At 41.5% G+C, this 20,036-nt stretch overlaps 2 protein-coding genes across 3 annotated transcripts; one reads left to right on the forward strand and one right to left on the reverse strand.

Annotated features, from left to right (window-relative positions):
• Positions 1–8,514: 8,514 nt before the first annotated feature.
• pigh (phosphatidylinositol glycan anchor biosynthesis, class H) lies at positions 8,515–11,620 on the reverse strand. Of its 2 annotated transcripts, XM_084559684.1 has the most exons (5): positions 11,418–11,442; positions 10,706–10,882; positions 9,695–9,904; positions 9,513–9,596; positions 8,515–9,384 (listed from the first exon to the last, which is right to left on the reverse strand). In XM_084559684.1, exons 2-5 carry the CDS (start codon positions 10,880–10,882, stop codon positions 9,310–9,312), a joined length of 546 nt encoding a protein of 181 aa, XP_084415810.1. In that variant the 5' UTR covers positions 11,418–11,442; the 3' UTR covers positions 8,515–9,309. The 2 variants fall into 2 exon arrangements, with proteins under 2 accessions (XP_084415810.1, XP_084415809.1); XM_084559683.1 differs by having other exon boundaries at positions 10,706–11,620.
• zfyve1 (zinc finger, FYVE domain containing 1) lies at positions 11,613–19,900 on the forward strand. Its single transcript, XM_084559681.1, has 12 exons — positions 11,613–12,946; positions 13,020–13,263; positions 13,365–13,625; positions 13,764–13,978; positions 14,128–14,234; positions 14,697–14,805; positions 14,883–14,980; positions 15,158–15,275; positions 15,660–15,830; positions 16,075–16,255; positions 16,420–16,533; positions 16,777–19,900. Exons 1-12 carry the CDS (start codon positions 12,467–12,469, stop codon positions 17,007–17,009), a joined length of 2,331 nt encoding a protein of 776 aa, XP_084415807.1. The 5' UTR covers positions 11,613–12,466; the 3' UTR covers positions 17,010–19,900.
• The last annotated feature ends 136 nt before the right edge of the window (positions 19,901–20,036 follow it).

Consider the following 20,036-nt stretch of genomic DNA (forward strand, 5'->3'; position numbering starts at 1 on the left):
GTGAGAAGAAGAGAGGGAGGGGTGGAGGCAGGGGGTGTTGTGACATCCACGCACGGTGACAGCGAAGCGAGTGAGTGCATGATGCAAGCCAACACAGCTCTAGCTGTACCAATTACACTGTCATGTACGCGTGTAGGCGCGCACATGCGCACGGATCTGCACGAATGAAATGTCAGAATATGAAAACAAGGTGAGCGTGCATGAGGGTAAACATACATGTACACACCTGGCACACACCATCCCCACACTTTAAAACTCACTGATTTGACTTGATGAGGTCTAGTGGGCGCAATAGATATTGTATGTTTCTGTCAACTTTCTCAGATGACAATAAACTGTGTCTGGACTTGTTCAACCGAGAGTGGCTGGTTGCTGTCCGATTACTCACTGTGGAGTAAATCGGCTTACTCAGCCTGTTTGTGTCACCATCTATAGAGTCTACGTGGCTGGGGCACTTTTATTATGAAAGAACAAAGCAATAGGTTTACTTTGATATGAATCAGGAGTTCTGAACATCCAGAACTGTCTTAAGGGAGATTGTGAAATAGCGACAAAAGGGATTTATTTATTTTTTTCCTGACACAGGGCACAGTTATAAAATAATCCTTTAATTAAGACTAATTATGTGACTGTGACACTTACCTCCAGACTCTGGTGGTGTCTCTTCTTATTGCTTGACTAGAATACCACACTTAGTTAAAGCTGGGATTTGTGTCCATACTATCTTCCACAAATCAATTGATTTTCAAGAATTACACTATTTTGTAATCTGGTCACGTCCCACCGCCAACTAAAATACATTACTTTCAAAGTTGTGCTCTCTGTCACAGGAGTAAACCATCTCTGTTCATGGAGAGTAGCCTAAATTTAAATGGACACTAGTGCTCTGCTAATTACCAGAACAAAAACGTCTCACGCAAACACCTCAATCAGAACAGACTGGCCTGAACCAAAGGAACATTCAGTCAGTCTGAGAGGGTGATAATGTCTGATAACATCTAAACTCTTCATCTGATCATTCCTTGCGGGTTGGAATAAATACATTCTGTCTGTGCATGTAGCCTCACATATAGTACAGATCAGGTGATGTGAAAAATATCCAGGAGGAGCAAAACAAGGTGTTCAAGCAGATGTTTGAAGAGATGAACAAAGCCAGAGTCGATGTGTGCATCTGTGTTGAACCCATCTGGACCCATCTCATTCATCTTCTTCTTTTTCAATTCAGTATTGGCAATAAAGCTTGGATAAAGCTTCTTCTTGTATTTCATCCAGATTTGACGTACCACAGCAAACAGAACCACTTTGAGCATGTCAAAAAAGTTACATTTGGATTGATATTTAGGGGCATGAAAACGCACATAACATTTCATTTTGCTTAGGATCTGCATAAACAACTAAGCTAAAATGTCAGATTAGGGTGATTATAATTGGGGTTGAAAAAAAATATGTAAATGTAGCCTTTATTAGGATACAGTGCATTAATAAAATGCTGTTTCCTTCTGTTTGAGATCTTGCTATGCTAAGCTAAACTAACCAACTCCTGCCTCTCGCTTCATATTAAGCCTGTCCAGACCTTGCCTTAAGATCAGATGTGGGGAATCCTATCGAGTAAAAGACAGGTGTGAACACTGCCAGGACGCATTGAGATCACATTTGAGAGATCTGCACAATGGAATTAAACTTTCATGAAGAAAGAAAGAAAAAAAAATACTCAATTCTCAAAGCAATTCTTGTTGTAAAAGAGTTTTTGCTCCGTTAAACACTTAATAAGGAGATTTTTTTTCACTGCACAATGCATAACATTTCAGAGCATGTCATGTTATGTAAGTGAGAAAAACACTGAAAGCAACTCAAATAGAGAAGGTACAGCGGCGACTCCACACAAGTGGATGTGGTGACATTAGGCAAACAGTGCTAATTTATTCAATGTCAACACAAGAGTAGTAAAGTACAGCGAGCGTGTTGACAACAACTTAAGAAAACAAGAGGAAGTTCAAGCTGTTGATTAGCACTGACACAAAATTCTCAGCCGGACCATCTTCCTCTCTTCTTAAAGTTTATTTGTAATATATATATTTTTTTCATTAATTGGTCCTGAATGCCCCAATTACCAAGCCTCATCCTGTATATACAGGTGACAATCTTTTGGACATTATGTACACGTCATGTGCTTATAACATAACTGAAACTTGCTGCAGGGCTTCCCAAGAATAAGATCATGAGGCAGCCTGCAGGACAAACACTTTTCTAGAGAGTACATCTCTTCGTCAAAGGAATCTGAGATAATAATTCGACCTCAATCCGGATGTGTAAATGCAGAGCTTTTTATTTTTTTTCCTGTGAAACAACAGTACACGGTCATAACCTTCTTCCATTAAATCAGTAAAGGAAAACATTCACTGAAATCCTGATTTCTGAACCACTCCAGTTCAGTAGTCTTTCATCGTCACATACTTGTCCTCACTAATCCCCCCCACTGTCTCTTAGCAGTGATGTAATTTTGCGTGTGAAGGATGCCCCCTCACTTTGTGGCCACCGAGGGGGTATTTTTGAGCAAGTGGCATCGCGCCTTCATAATTCTTATCTCCGCGACGGCTGATTACAGAGCAGGCATAGTTAGTTGACACACATATCTGAGCATGTCTATCTATTACCAATACACGAAGGAACAAGGCCTGCCATGACATCAGTTGTTTTCGGAGATGGGATGATTCACAATTAGAACACAAATGTTAAAGATCAGAATCACCACCAGACTTTACCTAATCATTACATGACATCATCAACATCATACAGCTTGGTATGCTTAGTCTGCTACTTCTGATAGATTTAATATACAATATCATAAAACTTCATGAATTAGAACTCTCTGAAGTAATTTGTTTATTAATGGGCCCTTTTATTTTTATTTACTGCCTGTAGATGTGAAGGCGAACCACAGTAAATCTGACTGAGTCACTGGTCACAGACAGAGCGGCACCACTGACAGTGAAGCAACCGGGGAGCTGTCATCGCACAGCAATGGTATATGACTGATATGGGAGCAATGTGACGAGGAGAAACACACAATAGAATGACAGTCAAATCATTTATTTTCAGAGCAATAAAAGAACAAATGGGGGCTGGGGATTTGAATGTGGCGGTTTTCAGGGCCTGCCTTCACAGACACAAAGCAGCCACTTGCCCGAATGCGCTCGTGACAGTGGCTTTCTGCGGAGACAAACGGATTTGTGTTTGCATGTAGCTCACTGCTGTCAGCTCCCCGGACTAACCTGTCGAGCAGGCTTCTTACTCCCTTATCTGCTGCCAGCTGGTCTGACTAGAAGTTCGTCTCACTTACCTCACATCCACCAGGTGACAGTGAAAGGGCGTGGCCTGAGAACAGTCGGTTTCATTTGTTTCATTGTGCTTTTGAAAAAAAAAAATTTGCATTTCAACTGACACACAGATTTAGGAGGGCTGTTACCGTGCCAAAAGCTTTAACTGGATCATGTTAACAGTATGATTAAAAGTTTTAGTGAGCAGCAGTAGAAGGCGGGCTGGTTGAGGCTATAAATCCTGGGTAAATACATTCTGGCAGTCTCATCGTTCAATGCTGGAGGCTGTAAGAGGACAGAACAAGGTGCTGGACTTTTCTGTCCAAGGAGGAAACTAGTCTCTGAGCAAATAAGAGCAAATCTTCCCCTGACGAAAAAAACAAAACAAACTATTTATTACTCTGGTGGCAGAAGTCCAAAGAAAACTTTTAGCTGAGCTCACGGATTACTTTACTAATACGTCTTTGAACTTCCTGTACGTCACTACCAAAAAGTTTATTTTTTTTATTTTGAGACATTAGATGAATAGCTTTAAAGCCATTAATGCAAAATATTAATTTATGATAAAAATATTGGTGGGAATGGCAAAATGGGTACCGGTAACCTTAATCCTGCAAGGTATATTTATCTCACAGGCCCTTTGTCAATCAATTTTTGTTCCAAATGACTTTACATCACATGTTTTCTGTTCTAAGTAGCACTTTTTAAAAATACCAGGGTAGCTCAGTTAAAAGCACCCACTTTGGTCTAAGTAGTTTTGATAGCTGGGACTATTTATTTAATTCATTCATTCCACGTGCATCCCAATTTAAAGGAGACATATCATGCAAAATCCACTTATTCATTGTTTCAGAATATGTGACGCCATTGTTTCTAAAAGCCCACAAAATTAGAAGCTTATTTCTGTTTTTGTGTGTCTAGACAAGCCGTATACAGCCAATTATGAAGTCTTTAGGGGATAAGACCTCGTGGTTTGAACGTGTGCGATTGAAAATCCCTGTTTTTGTTACCAGCCATGTTGGGATGGCTGCTAAGGATATGTTTTTGTCAAAGTTTTGTCCATGTTATGGCTGGGAGGTCCTCTTCTGATAGGGGGCTTAGGGAGCAGCATCCCGATTGCATTCAAAGCTAAAGGCAACAAAACAGCTCATTTGGACCATGGCTAAAAACCAGCAGTATACGACCATGGCAGAAAGAACGATCTGTGAAGTATTTTGAGCTGAGACTTGAACAACACATATTTCTGAGACGAAAGTAATTCACTCGTTAGTTGCTAGTGAACATTTGGAGCTCTGTTTGCCAAGGAAATCCTCTTTCAAAGATTTCTCACAGGAGAGCATAAAAAAGTACAAGCTAGTGCATGGATGGAGCTAGCTCTTTGAAAAGAGAATACCGTCAGCTTCACCAAATGCTCCAAGCCCCCTATCAGCATGGTGACTTTGGTGGTGGTGGGAACCAAAGCCATTGACGGTGTTTTGTTGTAGTACTTGATGTCACCCCAAGTTTTTGTAACTGTTTTCTGAGACTTAATATAAAAAATTACAACATTTGTTTTATCTGGTGACAAATGCCAGTATGTTAAATTCAAAACTAATCATGTTTTGAGAAGAATTAAGAACCTATTCTTCTACTGTGTTTTCTTTCTTCCAGCAGTTTATTCTTAAGGTCCCCTGTGACACCCGTAAGTAGCATACTTACCAAATATGTATCTTAAATATTCCACAGACCAGCGTACAGTTCAAAGAGGGGTTAGAAGAGGATTTGAAATGACTCATGGTTTCTTATCATCGACTTTTTCCACGGAGATAAAAGCTCTTCCAGAGAGTCTGATAAATTCTAATCTGTGAACCGTTCCGCTGTTACCCAGCAGATTAGGTTCAGTTTTTCAGTAATCGTTTTTTCTTCGTTGTCTTTCACCTATTCATCTCTAATTGGAATTGATTGTATTAAAAGTAAATATAAAACAGCATTAACATGTGAATGGATCCACATTGTAAAAGGAAATATTTGTTTGGACATAGAGGTGATCGTGTGCATGTCTAGCATTAGGAGACTGAACAATGAGGCTCTACAGTTGCAGTCCCCAGTTTCAGCAGTTTTGTTGCCAGCCCAGATAGCAAACCCTTTTTAACTTTCACTGACAGAATAAAATCTTCAATAGGCACAACGGCTGTCAGGGAAACGTGTGAATACACGTCCCGCAGGAACACTTCCACATGACACGCTGTACTGCACAGTCTCATCAATAGACGGAGAAGAAAAGTGACCGGTAAAACCCTGGCTGACGTTAGGCAGGGAGGGATTTTTATTTTTTTTTCAGCGATTCAAACCTGAACTCACATCATGTTACTCCTGCCTGTTTGAACCAGTAGGTTGACTGGATAAACTGACACAGTAAACAATAGCCTACCATAAAGCTTTTCTTCTTTCAGCACCTGTCGGCCAGGAAGTGAATACATAAAAATAACAATACAAACACAATGACTAAAGGCCTTGTATGCAGCCAAAGACTAACTCATGCAAACTGTTCATTTCTGTACTGGCACGTGTATATATTTCCTGTAAAAATCTTGCGGGAAATAGATTTATTAGCTTTCTTGCTGAAAGTTTGATGAGAACACCTATGCTGCCTTCAGATCGAACTGCAACGTGGAAAGTTGTGTACACAAAATGGTTGCCATTCAAATGCTAACATCAGTCATAAGCCATGAGAACAGCACTGCTTGGCAACTGTTGGATTCAAGAAGCCATCAAGGCTAACAGTTTAGCAAGCTAACAACCGGGTAACTTGTTGTTGGAAATGTAAAGGCGTATTGAAAAGATGAAGCCATTGGGAATGTTAAAATTTTCTTGTGACATATAATAAAAATATGGAGGTCCAGGCTCCACCTGCAGCCTGTACCCATCAACGGGGAGTGTATAAACGTGGTTCAGACCTGTAAGTACCTGGGTCTACATCTGGATCACAAACTGGACTGGTCAGCTAACATAGAATCAGTATGCAAAAAAGGACAGAGCCGTCTCTATTTCCTTGGGAGGCTAAACTCGTTTAATATATGCCGGAAGCTGCTGGACATGTTCTGTACTCCATCAGACTACCGTTGCTAGTGCCCCCTTCTACGCTGTGGTGTGCTGAGGAGGCAGCACTAAGAAGAAGGGTGGCTGGACAAACTGATACAGAGGGTGGGCTCTGTGGTAGGGGCCGAGCTGGAGTCCCTGACATCGGTGGCAGAGGCAAGGACCTTGAACAAACTCCGGTGCATAATGAACAATGTCCACCACCCTCTACACGACACCATAGTCAGGCAGAGAAGCCTGTCCATGGACAGGTTGAGGAAGTAATTTGTCCCTCATGCCATACGACTCTACAACACTTCCCTGTGAGGAAACTGGAATGTGGTCATTGCTGCCACTACTGTATATTTTTTACTCAGCATTATATATTCATATTATTATATAACTTAAAAATCTTTATATCTGTTTGTTTGCGATGCGATGAAGATACTGGACACCAAATTTCCCACGGGATAAATAAAGTATCAATCTATCTATCTAATCTAATCTCATATTACCATGCATTAACTTATATATCTCTACCACCTACAGCCATTTCTGAACGTCACCACGTTGATTTGAGGGGATTATTCATGTAGAGTTTTCTCTTGAACATTGTATACATGACCCCATTTTAAGGCCACATACAGACTTACATGTCTACATTGTCGATGTGTAGCTGGAGCTAGCAGTTGGTTAGCTTACCTTAAAGACCGGAAAGAGCTAGCCTGGCTCTGTCAGAAAGTTACATAAACCTCCTGTTTCAAGCTAACTCGCTAGCCTTAGATTTCACAGCTTTACACTCAGCTCCCAGTCCATTAAATACACTGTTGAAAACTTACGTATTCTAATGTAACACTCCTGCACTAGATTATAGCTTCATTAACATTGAGGTATTCAGCATTTGTTTGAAATAACTGAGAGAGCTGTTGATGCAACTGTGCTGTCATTTTGGAGGCTGTGGTTATACGGGGACATTGAACTGTGTATAATTCAAACCAGTTTAACAGCAACACAGACTACATCCTCCAAAATGATCATACAACTAGATTACCTACTTTCTTACACTGTTGCAACATAAACGATATAAACTTTGTGAAGTTAAGATTTAGTGCGGGACTGTTTTATAAGTGTAATGTTGTATTCCAATGAGCAACTTTGAAAGATAAACTTTCTTCCCAGACTTAAATTTACATTTAACTTTGATGGTGAGTAAATCTGAACGTGTGCACTGCAGGTGGTAAAGGCGTAACCCCCCTCCTCAGTGGGTCTCCAATCCCTCCCCTCCCACTAAACTGTGAAGTTTTCACACCCAAAACCCTGTAAGCTGATTTTACACATCCATCACTCAGATAATAATAATAATGATCAGATAACTGAGAACTATAAATCACACACATTTGATTAAAGCCAACAGAAACACAGTAGGCAACATGAGCTCAGTGTTCTTTGCTAAATATTTTGATCCACAAAATACACTAGATTAACCCCCCCCAAAAAAGTTCCTGCCCTGCTATAAATGGGGGTAATTAGGAGTCCACACCTCTGGCTCTCTGCCCTATCTCTGGGGGGGTTGCTGCTGCTTTATGAGGTCTATTCAGAAGCCCCGAAGTGTCACCCCTGGTCGCTCCCAGGTTTTCTCCTGGCTCTGGCTGTTTCACACCTCCAGGAGGGACTATTATCCCGTCAGAGGGCTCCTCTTCACAAGAGCGTAACGCTTCTCCCCGTGAAAATCGCACCCTTCTGCTTGTTTAGCTGACATGCAGAGCGTTGAGTTCACGCACACAGGCCTGAGTAGAATTTGCAGATGTTCATTCAGGTTTAGAATAAATGGGAAAAAAAAAACGAAGCCTGGAGGTAGAGATGTGATGATTGAAAAAATTGGACTATAATGCACAGATTATCATTCATGTTTTATGGCACTTAATTATGAATTCTAATAAGACAAACGCTCAAAGTGTCACTTTTGTGCATTCTGAAACTCATCCTGAACACTGTCATTATCGTCTTTTGATGTGGGAGGTAACCTTTAATAACCTTTCTGAGAACAGGTCTGCTACATCAACAGCAACATGACAGACACGTGAGGTAAAAATGACAAACTGCCTCTAAGAGATGATGATCTAGTTATGAGGAAATGAAAATATGTTTGAGGAAGAAGTTTATTTACAAGAATATAAAAGTACATGCAGTCTTTACACTACACATTTATATTATGTCCACCTCTCTATAACTCTTCTAAAGCTGTCTGATTTTCTTATTGTAAATTTGAAATCAGTTTGCTAGTGCACAAACTACAGATCAAATTGTCAGTACAATCTGAAATGATTGTAAGAACTGATTCATGAATTTGATTTCCCAAAAAGTGTACTGCTGGCCCCTACTGGGGAGAGTTAAGTACAGCTCCTCAAAGGCAAGCAACCGTTCTCTACTACTGATGTTAAGTCATTCAAGACCATTATTTGTGTTATGTTTTATCATATTTAGCTTTTAATCAAAAACACTGTTTGGGAATGTTTATAAAACACAGAAATACACACAACTGGTCAGTTAAAATCTAAATACAGAGATATTTTCTATGCTTGAATACAATGTCAGTAAAAAAAAAAGGTTAAAAGGCTTGGCTCTTTAGGGTTTAACAAGTAGTCTATAACGAGTGCTAATTTTTAAGTTATCTATCTACACAGCTAAGTACAGCATCCTGACACTTACGTTGGTCTTTAAAACATGGCACCGCTTTTGCTCAGTTTTCTAATCCTCCATCCACATCCATCCATGAAATCATTAAGATGAGGAAAAAAAAAAAAAGAAAAATACAAAAATACAATGTCGGTCACATCAAACAGCTACTTCCTTCTTTTATCTATACAAAAGAAAATTACTTGGAAGAATTAAAACATGCTGCGTGACCAGAAGCATTGCTTGCTTGACTTGTGTGTCACTGGCACTTTGAAAGAATTTCCTGACAGCTTTTGTAAACTTTCACCAAGCAGTTCAGCCTTGGCTTTGAACTCTGAAAGACAAAGAAAGGATGTTCATTAGAAACGGGTTCCTGTGAATGACACTGAACGTATTAACAGCTCTCTTAGAGGAGGGAAACACGTAGGATCTCAGAGATATGGGTACACCTTTCATCCTCACCTGAAACAATGGCACAACACTTGACACCGCATTAGGCTCTGAAGGATCCTTCAACAGGACACAAAGGTAGTAGATGATCTGATGCTGAAATGAAAGCATTAGATGTCACTATGTAACAACTATAGACTAATGGTAAGAATAAATTACTTTTTAACCCAACAGACATGAATGTACTTATGCACCATGTAAATAGCTTCATTGATGACAATATCTTTGATCTTGCTCATCTCAATGAATGTGGTGATCTCACGGCCCGAGGCGTAGCTGGAGGACAGCTGGATGCCTAAGGATCCAATGACCAGAAGGGACTCGTGGTCTACCTTCACAAAGTGGATGTGAAGCATCATGCCGGCGAGGGTGATGATTATAGCGCTGGACAAAACAGCTGTGTTCTGCAAGAGAGTGGTCAAATCAGTTATCAATAACGTGACTGTTGGACCTCTCTGGGGTGTACAGTATAGTTAAGTGACAATAATGTAATTAAAAACAGATCGAATAGGAATAGTTGTGTTTAGAAATGTTTTTGATACTACCATTGTATCGAGCACAAAATTGCAAAATCACAAAAATAAATAAATAATCCTCTCAATAAATGAATCGATACATTTGTAATATAATTGTACATATTTTGTATTCACATTTATTTCAATTATTTTAAGTATTTTTATTTTTTAAACTATCTTCACCCATTTTTCTTTTTACAAGGGATTCTCAAAAGTGTTTTTTATGTGCAACTGAGCAACCGTGACCAAGCAATTTCTCTTGTGGATATATATATATAAAGTCTGTCTAAGTCTAATATGGATCAAAATAATATTAAAATGCGGCCTCTAAGTTTATAAAATGTGACAAAAATGCACGTCTATTTCAGTTCAGTTCTGTGTTTATTTATCTTTGTATTATTTCACCTGCCTACTTACTAACATACTTAATTCTCTCTTCATTTTATTTATCAACTGATTTATTTTAAGTGTATTTTCTTGTATTTTGTAGAGTACTGATTTCTGTATAGGTTTCCCTTTGCCTTCCCCCTCTAATTGCTTCCCAAAAAGGATATATTTCTTATGTTGCCAGTGAAAACGGCTGTGGTGGCATCAGCTTTTTTCGATGGCAAGTTTTGGATAAGGATTTTATAGTATATTAAGGTGATTTTGATCGTGCCAATATTTATGAATAAGACTCATCAGTCTTACCTCAGTGAAGAAGAAAACGGCGTACGCCAGAAGCCACACACAGCAGGTGCATACCATCACTTTCCCTATGGACACTTTAGGGGAGCTGACAGTAAACTCTCTGCAAAAGCTGGAGTGATTCTGACAGTCCAGAGATACGGATTTACCACTGATGTCAGTGAAGGCTTCGTCTTCCATCTTGAATGAACAAAAAATGGGACGAATAAAATAGAAAAATGCGCATTGAGTGAAGTCTCAGAGATATAGTTAGCTTTGCTAACTGTTAGCACCGAGCTAATCTGCTGTCAATACGCAAGGTCAGACTGCGGTATGCGACAACAGCAACAATTGATACATTCTTAAAGAGGATGAAAAATGTAGAAATGAAAACTCAAGACGCTAACTTGCAACCGTTAAATATGGGCTACAAAAACGTGTTAATATCTACACAGTTAGATATTCCAAAGACACTACAAAGTGATGCCAAAATCAATCCCCGTATTTGGTTGCACTGTTTTTGACTCCAGGGTGTCCCAGCTTGCCTATTAGGTTCAGTAAGGGTGGCTAACAAACATGAAGCGCAAAGTGCAAACGTTGGCGACGAACTGCGTTCATCACATCCACTGGAGGCATTAAAATACACCTAACCCTTGGTAATATAATATTCAATATACGTTATTAGACATAAAGAAGACACATATCAGTGTCACCCACTGTCTCCGTTTAACTTAACTGTACAGCTTCGGCGTACGCTGGTGTGCAATCAAAGTGAACCCAATTGCAGCTGGAAGAAGCAAAGCATTGTGGGCAATAGTCGATATCTCGACGATATTTCCGCTTCGCTTGTTGAAGTTATAAAGTATTTTTGTCACACCACATTCAGAAAACATATAAACCGCATACGTTAGTATATTTACTATGAATATTATGCTATGTACTATTAATAAAAGCACGTCGTCTTATAGAAATAGTCTTTTATGCCAGCTTCAAATCCTCCAGTTCCCACAATGCATCACGTCCCTGTGACTTTTGACCCCTGGATAAAAACAAGCCGATCAGCTGATGTAAAAGCAACAACATCTCAAAGGGTCTGACACAACACATCCCAGCTAGCTGACTTTCCGACCAGCGTTAGCTATATGTGGCTGTCGGCGGTGTGGCGTTAGATAATGTGCGTGTCTAGTTTTAGACTGTCGAGGCAGCATTTCTTAACGAGTCAGTCGTCCGCCGGACTGCTAGCGGTCGGTCGACTGAAATGAAGGTTGTTTGTTTATTCAGAAGTGCTTCTCTTTGTGTGGCCAGTACAAGCTAACGGTTGTTTATTATTGTTGTTTCGTGGGGTGTGTTTTTAGGCCATATGACGAGCACACCGGGTTACTTTTATGTAGAAACTGACACATTATTATTTAGCATAGAAATAGACACAGGGCAGCTAATGCTAGCTAGCAAACTGTTAACAAATCATAAAGTAGGCTAACTGCTTATCTAGACAGGTGTATTTGAAAATGATGAGTGCTTGAACCTCCACTGGAAATTCTCAAGCAGTATAAAGGTGCTCATTTGAACGTTTAATAGTATATTTGACAGATTGAAGTTAGTAGGCTGTTTGTAGGACTACAAACAAAAGTTACATGACATCTGGTCTCAGAGATTTACTTGACAGTGCCAAAACATTGTGTCCTCTGCATTTGTTTGCGATCCCAGTTACTCACAGTTTTACTAAGTCATAGCTCCTACGTGTTATCAACAGCAGGAGTATCGGACTGATCTGTCAAGTCTGATATGAGTGGTCAAGGTCCAGCAGTAGATAAAGGAATGAACACAGTCCTAGTCTGTCAGGAAAGCTACGCCTGTGGGGGTTCAGATGAGGCCGCCTTTGAATGTGATGAATGTGGCAGCTTGCAGTGTGCCCGCTGTGAACTGGAGCTCCACCGCCAGGAGCGCATGAGGAATCACGACCGGGTTCGGATCGCACCGGGCCATGTTCCTTTCTGCGACTCCTGTAAAGGGAACAGCAGCTGCTCTGTCAGACTCAGAGCGGTGGTGCGCTGCCAGGGCTGTAAGATCAACCTGTGCTTGGATTGCCAGAAACGCACCCACAGTGGAGTCAACAAGAGGAAGCACCCTCTGACACCGTACCCTCCTGCCAAAACCCCACAGGAGAACAATTTGATGTCTGGGGAGTCAGAGATGGAGATCCTGAAATCCAAGCTGGAGAGGGTGGCCAGCTTCCTGTTGGTGGACGAGAAGGAGGAGATGCAGGTAGGTGGATAAAAAATCTTTAAGCCTTATTAGAGACATGTGACGATTGAGCTGATCTTGTGCCGATTTTCAGGTGAAGGATGAGGAGGACTTCGTCGACAGACTGGGCTGCAGACCAGATGAGCTCCTCAAGGTGGTTTCCATCTTTGGAAACACCGGGGAAGGAAAATCCCACACCCTCAACCACACTTTCTTTCTTGGTAGAGAAGTGTTCAAGACCTCTCCGACGCAAGAGTCCTGCACAGTTGGTGTCTGGGCAGCTATGGACCCTCTGCACTGGGTCGTAGTCCTCGACACGGAGGGACTGCTTGGGGCTGGTATGGGACAAGAAAAATTATTTGCTTAATATCATAAAACAAACAAGCACAGGAGTCTGTTATGTTCAATTAACAGGCTTTCCTCATTACACCCTTTTCAGGAGCTAATCAGGGTCAGCGAACACGCCTGCTCCTCAAGGTCCTGGCTATTTCTGATGTGGTTATTTACCGAACACATGCTGACCGTCTCCATGACGATCTCTTCAAGTTCCTTGGCGATGCATCAGACGCCTACTTGAAACATTTCAGCAGGGAGTTGAAGGCGACTACCACCCGCTGTGGTTTGGACGTCCCGTTGTCCACCCTGGGCCCCGCAGTGATTATCTTCCATGAGACTGTTCATACCAAGCTACTAGGATCAGGTACTTTGGATGTGTCAACCTCATTTATCTTTTCAACTACTCTACTACGTTTATAGGAATTCAGGAAGCATGACTGGCACAGTGTTAGTCAAAGATGCTCCTCTGCTTCATTCTCTGTCCTGGTCTGTTCATTTTTAGACAAACCGTCTGAATCGGCCGATCGGCTGCTCCAGGAGCGTTTCAGGAAGCTGGGCCTGTTTCCAGAAGCATTCAGCTCCATCCAGTACCGTGGGACTCGGACCTACAACCCTCCCACAGACTTCAGCGGTTTACTGCGCAGCCTGGAGCAGCAGCTGGATAACAACACCACCCGCTCACCGCGTTCTGCCAGCGTCATCTACAAGGCTCTGCAGGTGGATATGTGTAACTGTGTTTGTTTGTCTGGTTGTGTAACTTGACATTTTGTAATCTTATCCACAGCGCAAATGTGTCTGTGCTGACATTGTAGCCTCTAAGCTAACACTGTCTGCCCTCCTCATATACTCCTGGCTCCTTCGTTCAGGCCCTGAGTGAGCGCTTCAGTGGGGAGATTCCAGACGACCATATGACCAGTAACTCCTTCTTTCCAGACGAGTACTTTACCTGCTCCAGCATCTGCCTCAGCTGCGGGTATGTTTCTCTCTGCTCCATGTATCAAAAAGTAGAAACGGGTTTCTTTATTGGCAAAATTTGATTTAATTGTGTTTTCATTTTGGAGTCAGTTGTACTACTATTACATTGTATTATAACATGTTTCTGTTATTTTGACAGTGGAATTACCACCTAACACTGTTCCAACATATACTGATCATTTTAACAGTCCTGAAGGGGGATTTAGTGCAGGACTGTTATATCATATTGCATTCCTTCTCACTAGTGTACCTACTGAACTGCCAAGTGGGTGTATTTGCAATGCTCCAATGTCCAACACCCAATAACACTGTTAAAACATGTTGAAAAATCCATGTTGTATATAGTCTGATTCTTGTAGAATTGGTATCACTACACACTTATATAACATAACACATACAACAGATCACAAACAAATAGAGTCTGGCCTTTGTCTCTAACATGGTGTGCTCCCACTTTCAGATCAGGCTGTAAGAGGAGCATGAATCACCTAAAGGAAGGACTTGATCACGAAGCCAAACATCGCTGCCGCTACTCGGCACAGTACGACAACCGCATCTACACTTGCAAGGCAAGTACAAACATACATGAACAACAGAATACGTGCTTGCTTGTCAAGATTCTGAGCTTCTTTGCTGCACTTTTCAGGCGTGCTATGAGGGAGGAAAGGAGGTAATAGTGGTTCCCAAAACGACGGCCTCGTCTGACTCACCGTGGTTTGGCTTGGCCATCTATGCTTGGTCTGGGTGAGTCCAGCCACCACAGAAACCCTCTGAAGATGACTGGAAATGTCTTCCTTGCTGGCATTAATAATTAAAATACATTCAAGTTAGAGTTAGTTGAAAGAAATTGAGCAGCGTTGCAACGTTGAAAATTTAATTTGCTTATTCACTCTTTTCACTTTTTTTTTTGTCTTTGTGCAGATATGTGATTGAGTGTCCAAACTGTGCAGTGATCTACAGAAGCAGGCAGTACTGGTATGGAAACCAGGACCCAGTGGAAACAGTGGTCAGAACAGAGATCCAGCACATCTGGCCTGGGGTAAGGCCGCAGTGGAACAGCCTAAATGAGATTCTGCTTAAACCAATTAAACAAAGTCGAAAGCCAAGATTACGACGCTTCTAAGTCGCCTCCACTGTGACCTGTACTGGCAACGTATTGTCGACAAGTTGGTGTTATTCAGATGCACAGTGAAGTAATGCAGTTTTTTTTCTGTAACTTGTAAATCAAAGTGCACTGAGCCACAAATTCATTGTAAAGAAGTTTAAATGCTAGGGGAAAGTGATGCTACATGTCTACTATCAATTAGTAATTTAGAGTAATTGAATTTCTGTTAGCACGTTGGTCAGTATTGAGTCATAATTTTAAATCATACTTAAACATAACTAAACTGTTATTTATTTATTTTTTTTGCCTTTTTTCCAGTCGGACGGTTTTTTGAAAGACAACAACAATGCTGCTCAGAGGTTGTTGGATGGAGTCAAATACATTTCTCAGTCCGTGTCCGAACTCAGCGTCAAGCCTGCCAAAGCTGTCACGTCTTGGCTCACCGACCAGATTGCTCCAACCTACTGGAAACCCAACTCCCTCATCCTGGTACGTAATCCAGATTTAACAAAAAGTATAAAGAGGAAACAAGCAAGGAAACATAGTACTCATGGTACTCTTGAACGTCAAAGGAAAGAAACCAAACCTTCCGTGCCAACCCAAAGATGGTAACATTTTTTCAACACAGATCAGGCGATGTCGTAAACACCTAACATGCCGACAATATTTATGTTATCTGCAGTGTGTTAACGGTCAGGAATCTCTGGTGTTATCTTTATTCTGTGTGTTTTAGAAATGCCATAAATGTGGGGAGGAGTTCCAGCCCAACGACACCAAGCACCACTGCCGTGCCTGCGGAGAGGGTTTCTGTGACGCCTGCTCTTCCAAAACCAGGCCGGTCCCAGAGAGGGGCTGGGGCCTCGCACCTGTCAGAGTCTGCGATGCATGTTTCCAAAACAGGGGAATCCCAACTGGTATGCAAATTAGTCCCTCTGTGTGAATTAACACAATTCTGTCATTGTGTGCTTAAACATTTCTGCCCCTCTGTCAAAGTTAACAGGAAAGAAATGCATCCAGTTTCCTGGATGTGTTGACATCGTGCCGCAAGTGTCTGACTTGATGTGTTTCACTGTTGCAGAGTTGTTGGATGCTGCCTTGGAGGAGGAGGGAAGCACTTTGATAGCAAGGAAGGTTGGCGAAGCTGTTCAGAACACTTTTGGAGCTGTAGTGGGTGCCATCGACATACCTCTTGGTGAGCGTTATATCTGTGTGCCTCTAGCCAATAGTCTCAATAGGGAACACATGACCCTGAGGTTAAGAGTCTCATGCTCTACCGATGGTATATTAGACCATTATACTAATTTTGCAGACTGGCCATTTCGAAAGGGAGGGAATCCTCCCTAGCTCTGTCTTTACCCATAACACGTGGAAGCCAAAAGCCCTCTGCTAGCTGCTTCAGCAGGACTTTAACTGCATTTTCTTCCTGTGTGACCAGGCCTAGTGAAGGACGCTGCTCGCCCAGCCTACTGGGTCCCAGATCAGGACATCCACTCCTGCTGCGAGTGCCAAAGGGAGTTCACCCCACGTCTCTCCATCCACCACTGTCGTTCCTGCGGCCAGGGCGTGTGCGACGAGTGCTCCCAGGAGCGGCGCTCCGTGCCGTCCCGTGGTTGGGACCACCCAGTGAGGGTCTGCAACGGCTGCAACCAAAAACCCGGGGAACTCTAGCAGGAAGTGGAGATAGAGTCATAGTGGGAATGGCTGTCCTTGATCACTGACACGTCAAGCTCTGGGAAAACTGGAAGTGACAGCATTTTGAGTCTAGCTATTAACCTTCACGTATTCTGGCTGTCTAGCCTGTGGCAGGTTAAGATAAGGTGTACTCTCTCTTTGGTTCCCCGCAATGGAAAGTTGAGTTGACACAGCTGCAACACAGGGAGTTAACATCACAAAAGATATTTCCATAAACCGTTGGACTCACGTTTATTGCTTTTTTTTTATGCTGGTTTCACACCACTTCAGTTCCTCGATCCCATTTCATTTTAATATGGCTACATCTGACACTGTGAAGAATACCAGTCAGACTTGAATATCAAGAACACAGGAGAGACAAAACAAACTCAGAGAGATGAGAAAAGTGAGTACTGTACATTCTCTAACACAATGGATTTCAGGTAAATCTCCCCGTGCCCCTTTAGATCCTTTCAAAATTTTATTGATGCACATGAATCTTTCAACCCTTCGACAATCTCTCCCAGTGTGACATAGTACTATTAGCACCTTTTCTCTGATTTGGGGCTATTTCTGTAAACCCTTTAAATATAGAAATACTGACTGATTTTATACTCATTCCAGTCAGTACTTCTTCTTATTAGGTATAAGATATAACGTTGGGAGCTGGCTTTAGAGGAAAAAAAATAGAGACCCCAAAACGTGTATCAAAATTTGAACATCACTACAGTGGTGTTTTTCAGATTTTGCCCTGCTAGCGTTAGCTTTCTTGCCACTCTTCGGCTTCAAGATTATTATTTTTGTTATTAAAGATTATTACTGTAGCATCAAGATGCATTCCAATTTATAGAATTACTTAGTAATTACTACTTACAGTGTTAAAGTGCTTTGCACGCCTCATTTTCTACATTTCTGATTAAAAATGACTCAAAACCTCAGCGATTTTCACAAGTCCAGACAGGAGACAAAGAGAACCCAGTCAAACAAGTGAAACTGACATATAATGCTTTTGCATTTGTTTATTTAAGAAAATGAATCATATCTGCGAGGTGCAAAAGTAAGTGAAACCTTGTTTTCTGTATCTGGTGGGGCCCCCTTTGTGCAGCAATAGCAGCAACTAAACGTCTCCTGTAACTTCTGATCAGTCTTCTACAGCGGCTGGGAGCAATTTTAGCCCAATCCTTCAGCACACAATTGTTTCGGTTCTGAGATGTTGGTGGGTTTTCTCACATGAACTGATTCCACAACATTTCCACTGGATTAAGGTCTGGACTTTGAATTGGTCATAACAAAATATTCTTTTTGTTCCTGTTGAACCATTCTTACGTAAAACGACTTGTGTGCTTTGGGTCGTCATCTTGCTTCATGACCCAGTTTCTCTCAAGATTCGGCTCATGGACAGCTGTCTTGACATTTTCTTTTAGAATGTGCTGGTATAATTCAGAATTCATTGTCTGTTAATGGTGACAAGCTGTCCTGGCCCAGATACAGCAAAACAGTCCCAAACAAGGACATGTTTCATGGACGGGATGAGGTTCGGACGCTGGAGTGCAGCTTTGTTTCCTCTCCAGACATGAGCCTTTCATTTAAACCAAATTATTCTACTTTGATCTCATCCGTCCACAAAATATTTTTTTGAGAGCAGTGGCTTTGTCTTTACCACTCTGTCATGCACACCATGGTTGTTCAGTGTTCTCCTGATGGTGGATTCATGAACATTAACATTAGCTAATGTGAGAGAGGCCTTTAGTTGCTCAGAAGTGACCCTGGGTTCCTTTGTGACCTCTCAGACTATTATGTGTCTTACTTTTGGAGTGATCTTTGTTGGTTGACCACTCCAATGGAGGGTGACAGTCGTCTTAAATCTCCTTGGTTTTTTCACTATCTGTCTGACTGTGCATTTGTTGGTTCCAAACACTTTAGAGATGGTTTTAAAATTTCTAGCCTGATGAGCAACAACTCTTCTTCAGAGGTCCTCAGAAAGGAGCTCCTTTGCCTGTGCCATCTTACACCTCCCCAAACATTTCAGTGTTGTGAAGATCAGACTGTGACAAATCCCGAATTTTGTTTTTTTTAAAACAAAACAGGGCACTGATCAGCACATGAGTCTCAGTACATTGACTGGAAGCACTTGGCTTTGAAATCCTAGAGGTGCCTTTGCTTTTGCACCTCACAGATATGTAATACAGGCTCACTTTCAACTACCAAGGCAGAATATTTCTGTTTAATTTATTTGACTGGGTTCTCTTTGTCCACTGCCAGGACTTTTGTGACAATCCGCTTATGTTTTGAGTCGGAAATTAAAAAATTCTGAGGGGTGAAAATACTTTTAGGCAGCACTGTATATAACCCACTGACCCTTTGTGGTTGTTTATTCACTTGAATGGCAGATGATAAAAGAGCAGCCTTAATAATGCTGGCTTTAAAAGCTGATTAGATTTTAAGTACGTATAAGGGGAAAAGTTTACACTAACAGGGACATTTTTAAATTGCCTCGTTGTTGTTAAATGTTCAAATCAGCAAATGGAAACAAATCAGACTGCGGTGGGATTAAATGCAACAGAACTGCTTTTACAGAGTGGCTGGCTCACAGTAGCAATATTGGACAGAAAAGGCCGTGTTTGAGGCTGGCCCCTCAAAACAGAAGAGTAATCCTTTACTCGGTCAACTCAGGCAGCGTGGCTCGTCAGCTTTGAATGAGCTGCGGCAACAAGATATGTTTGAGGTTTGCTTGTACCAGGAACAGGATATGTGACCTGGTAATTATCAGATAAATATCACTTCCAACTGAACGCCTGGGCACTGTGAGATGTGACTGCACAGGATATTTTTCACTGACTGTGGGAGAGTTAATTGTGGTTGTGTTGTCAACAAATGACGGACCTTTAATCAGAGAAATATCTCATATATTACTGCTTATATGCCTGAGAGAGACGATCAATGAATATAGACGTCACATTGAACCGATCAATACCTTGTGTTCATGTATGCTCAAACAGTATGTATTAAAGTCATTTAGAAGCA

Source organism: Chelon labrosus (genome assembly GCF_963514085.1).
Source record: "Chelon labrosus genome assembly, chromosome: 14".
NCBI classification, from domain to species: domain Eukaryota; kingdom Metazoa; phylum Chordata; class Actinopteri; order Mugiliformes; family Mugilidae; genus Chelon; species Chelon labrosus.

Bases quoted from the DNA above. Each gene is read 5' to 3' on its own strand.
- zfyve1 (XM_084559681.1), top strand. From the start codon at position 12,467: ATGAGTGGTCAAGGTCCAGCAGTAGATAAAGGAATGAACACAGTCCTA. The intron at 12,947-13,019 runs GTAGGTGGATAA...GCCGATTTTCAG, and splicing joins ACGAGAAGGAGGAGATGCAG to GTGAAGGATGAGGAGGACTT. The intron at 16,534-16,776 runs GTGAGCGTTATA...CTGTGTGACCAG, and splicing joins TGCCATCGACATACCTCTTG to GCCTAGTGAAGGACGCTGCT.
- pigh (XM_084559683.1), bottom strand. From the start codon at position 10,882: ATGGAAGACGAAGCCTTCACTGACATCAGTGGTAAATCCGTATCTCTG. The intron at 9,597-9,694 runs GTGCATAAGTAC...CTTTCATTTCAG, and splicing joins TCAATGAAGCTATTTACATG to CATCAGATCATCTACTACCT. The intron at 9,385-9,512 runs GTGAGGATGAAA...TTTGTCTTTCAG, and splicing joins GTGTTGTGCCATTGTTTCAG to AGTTCAAAGCCAAGGCTGAA.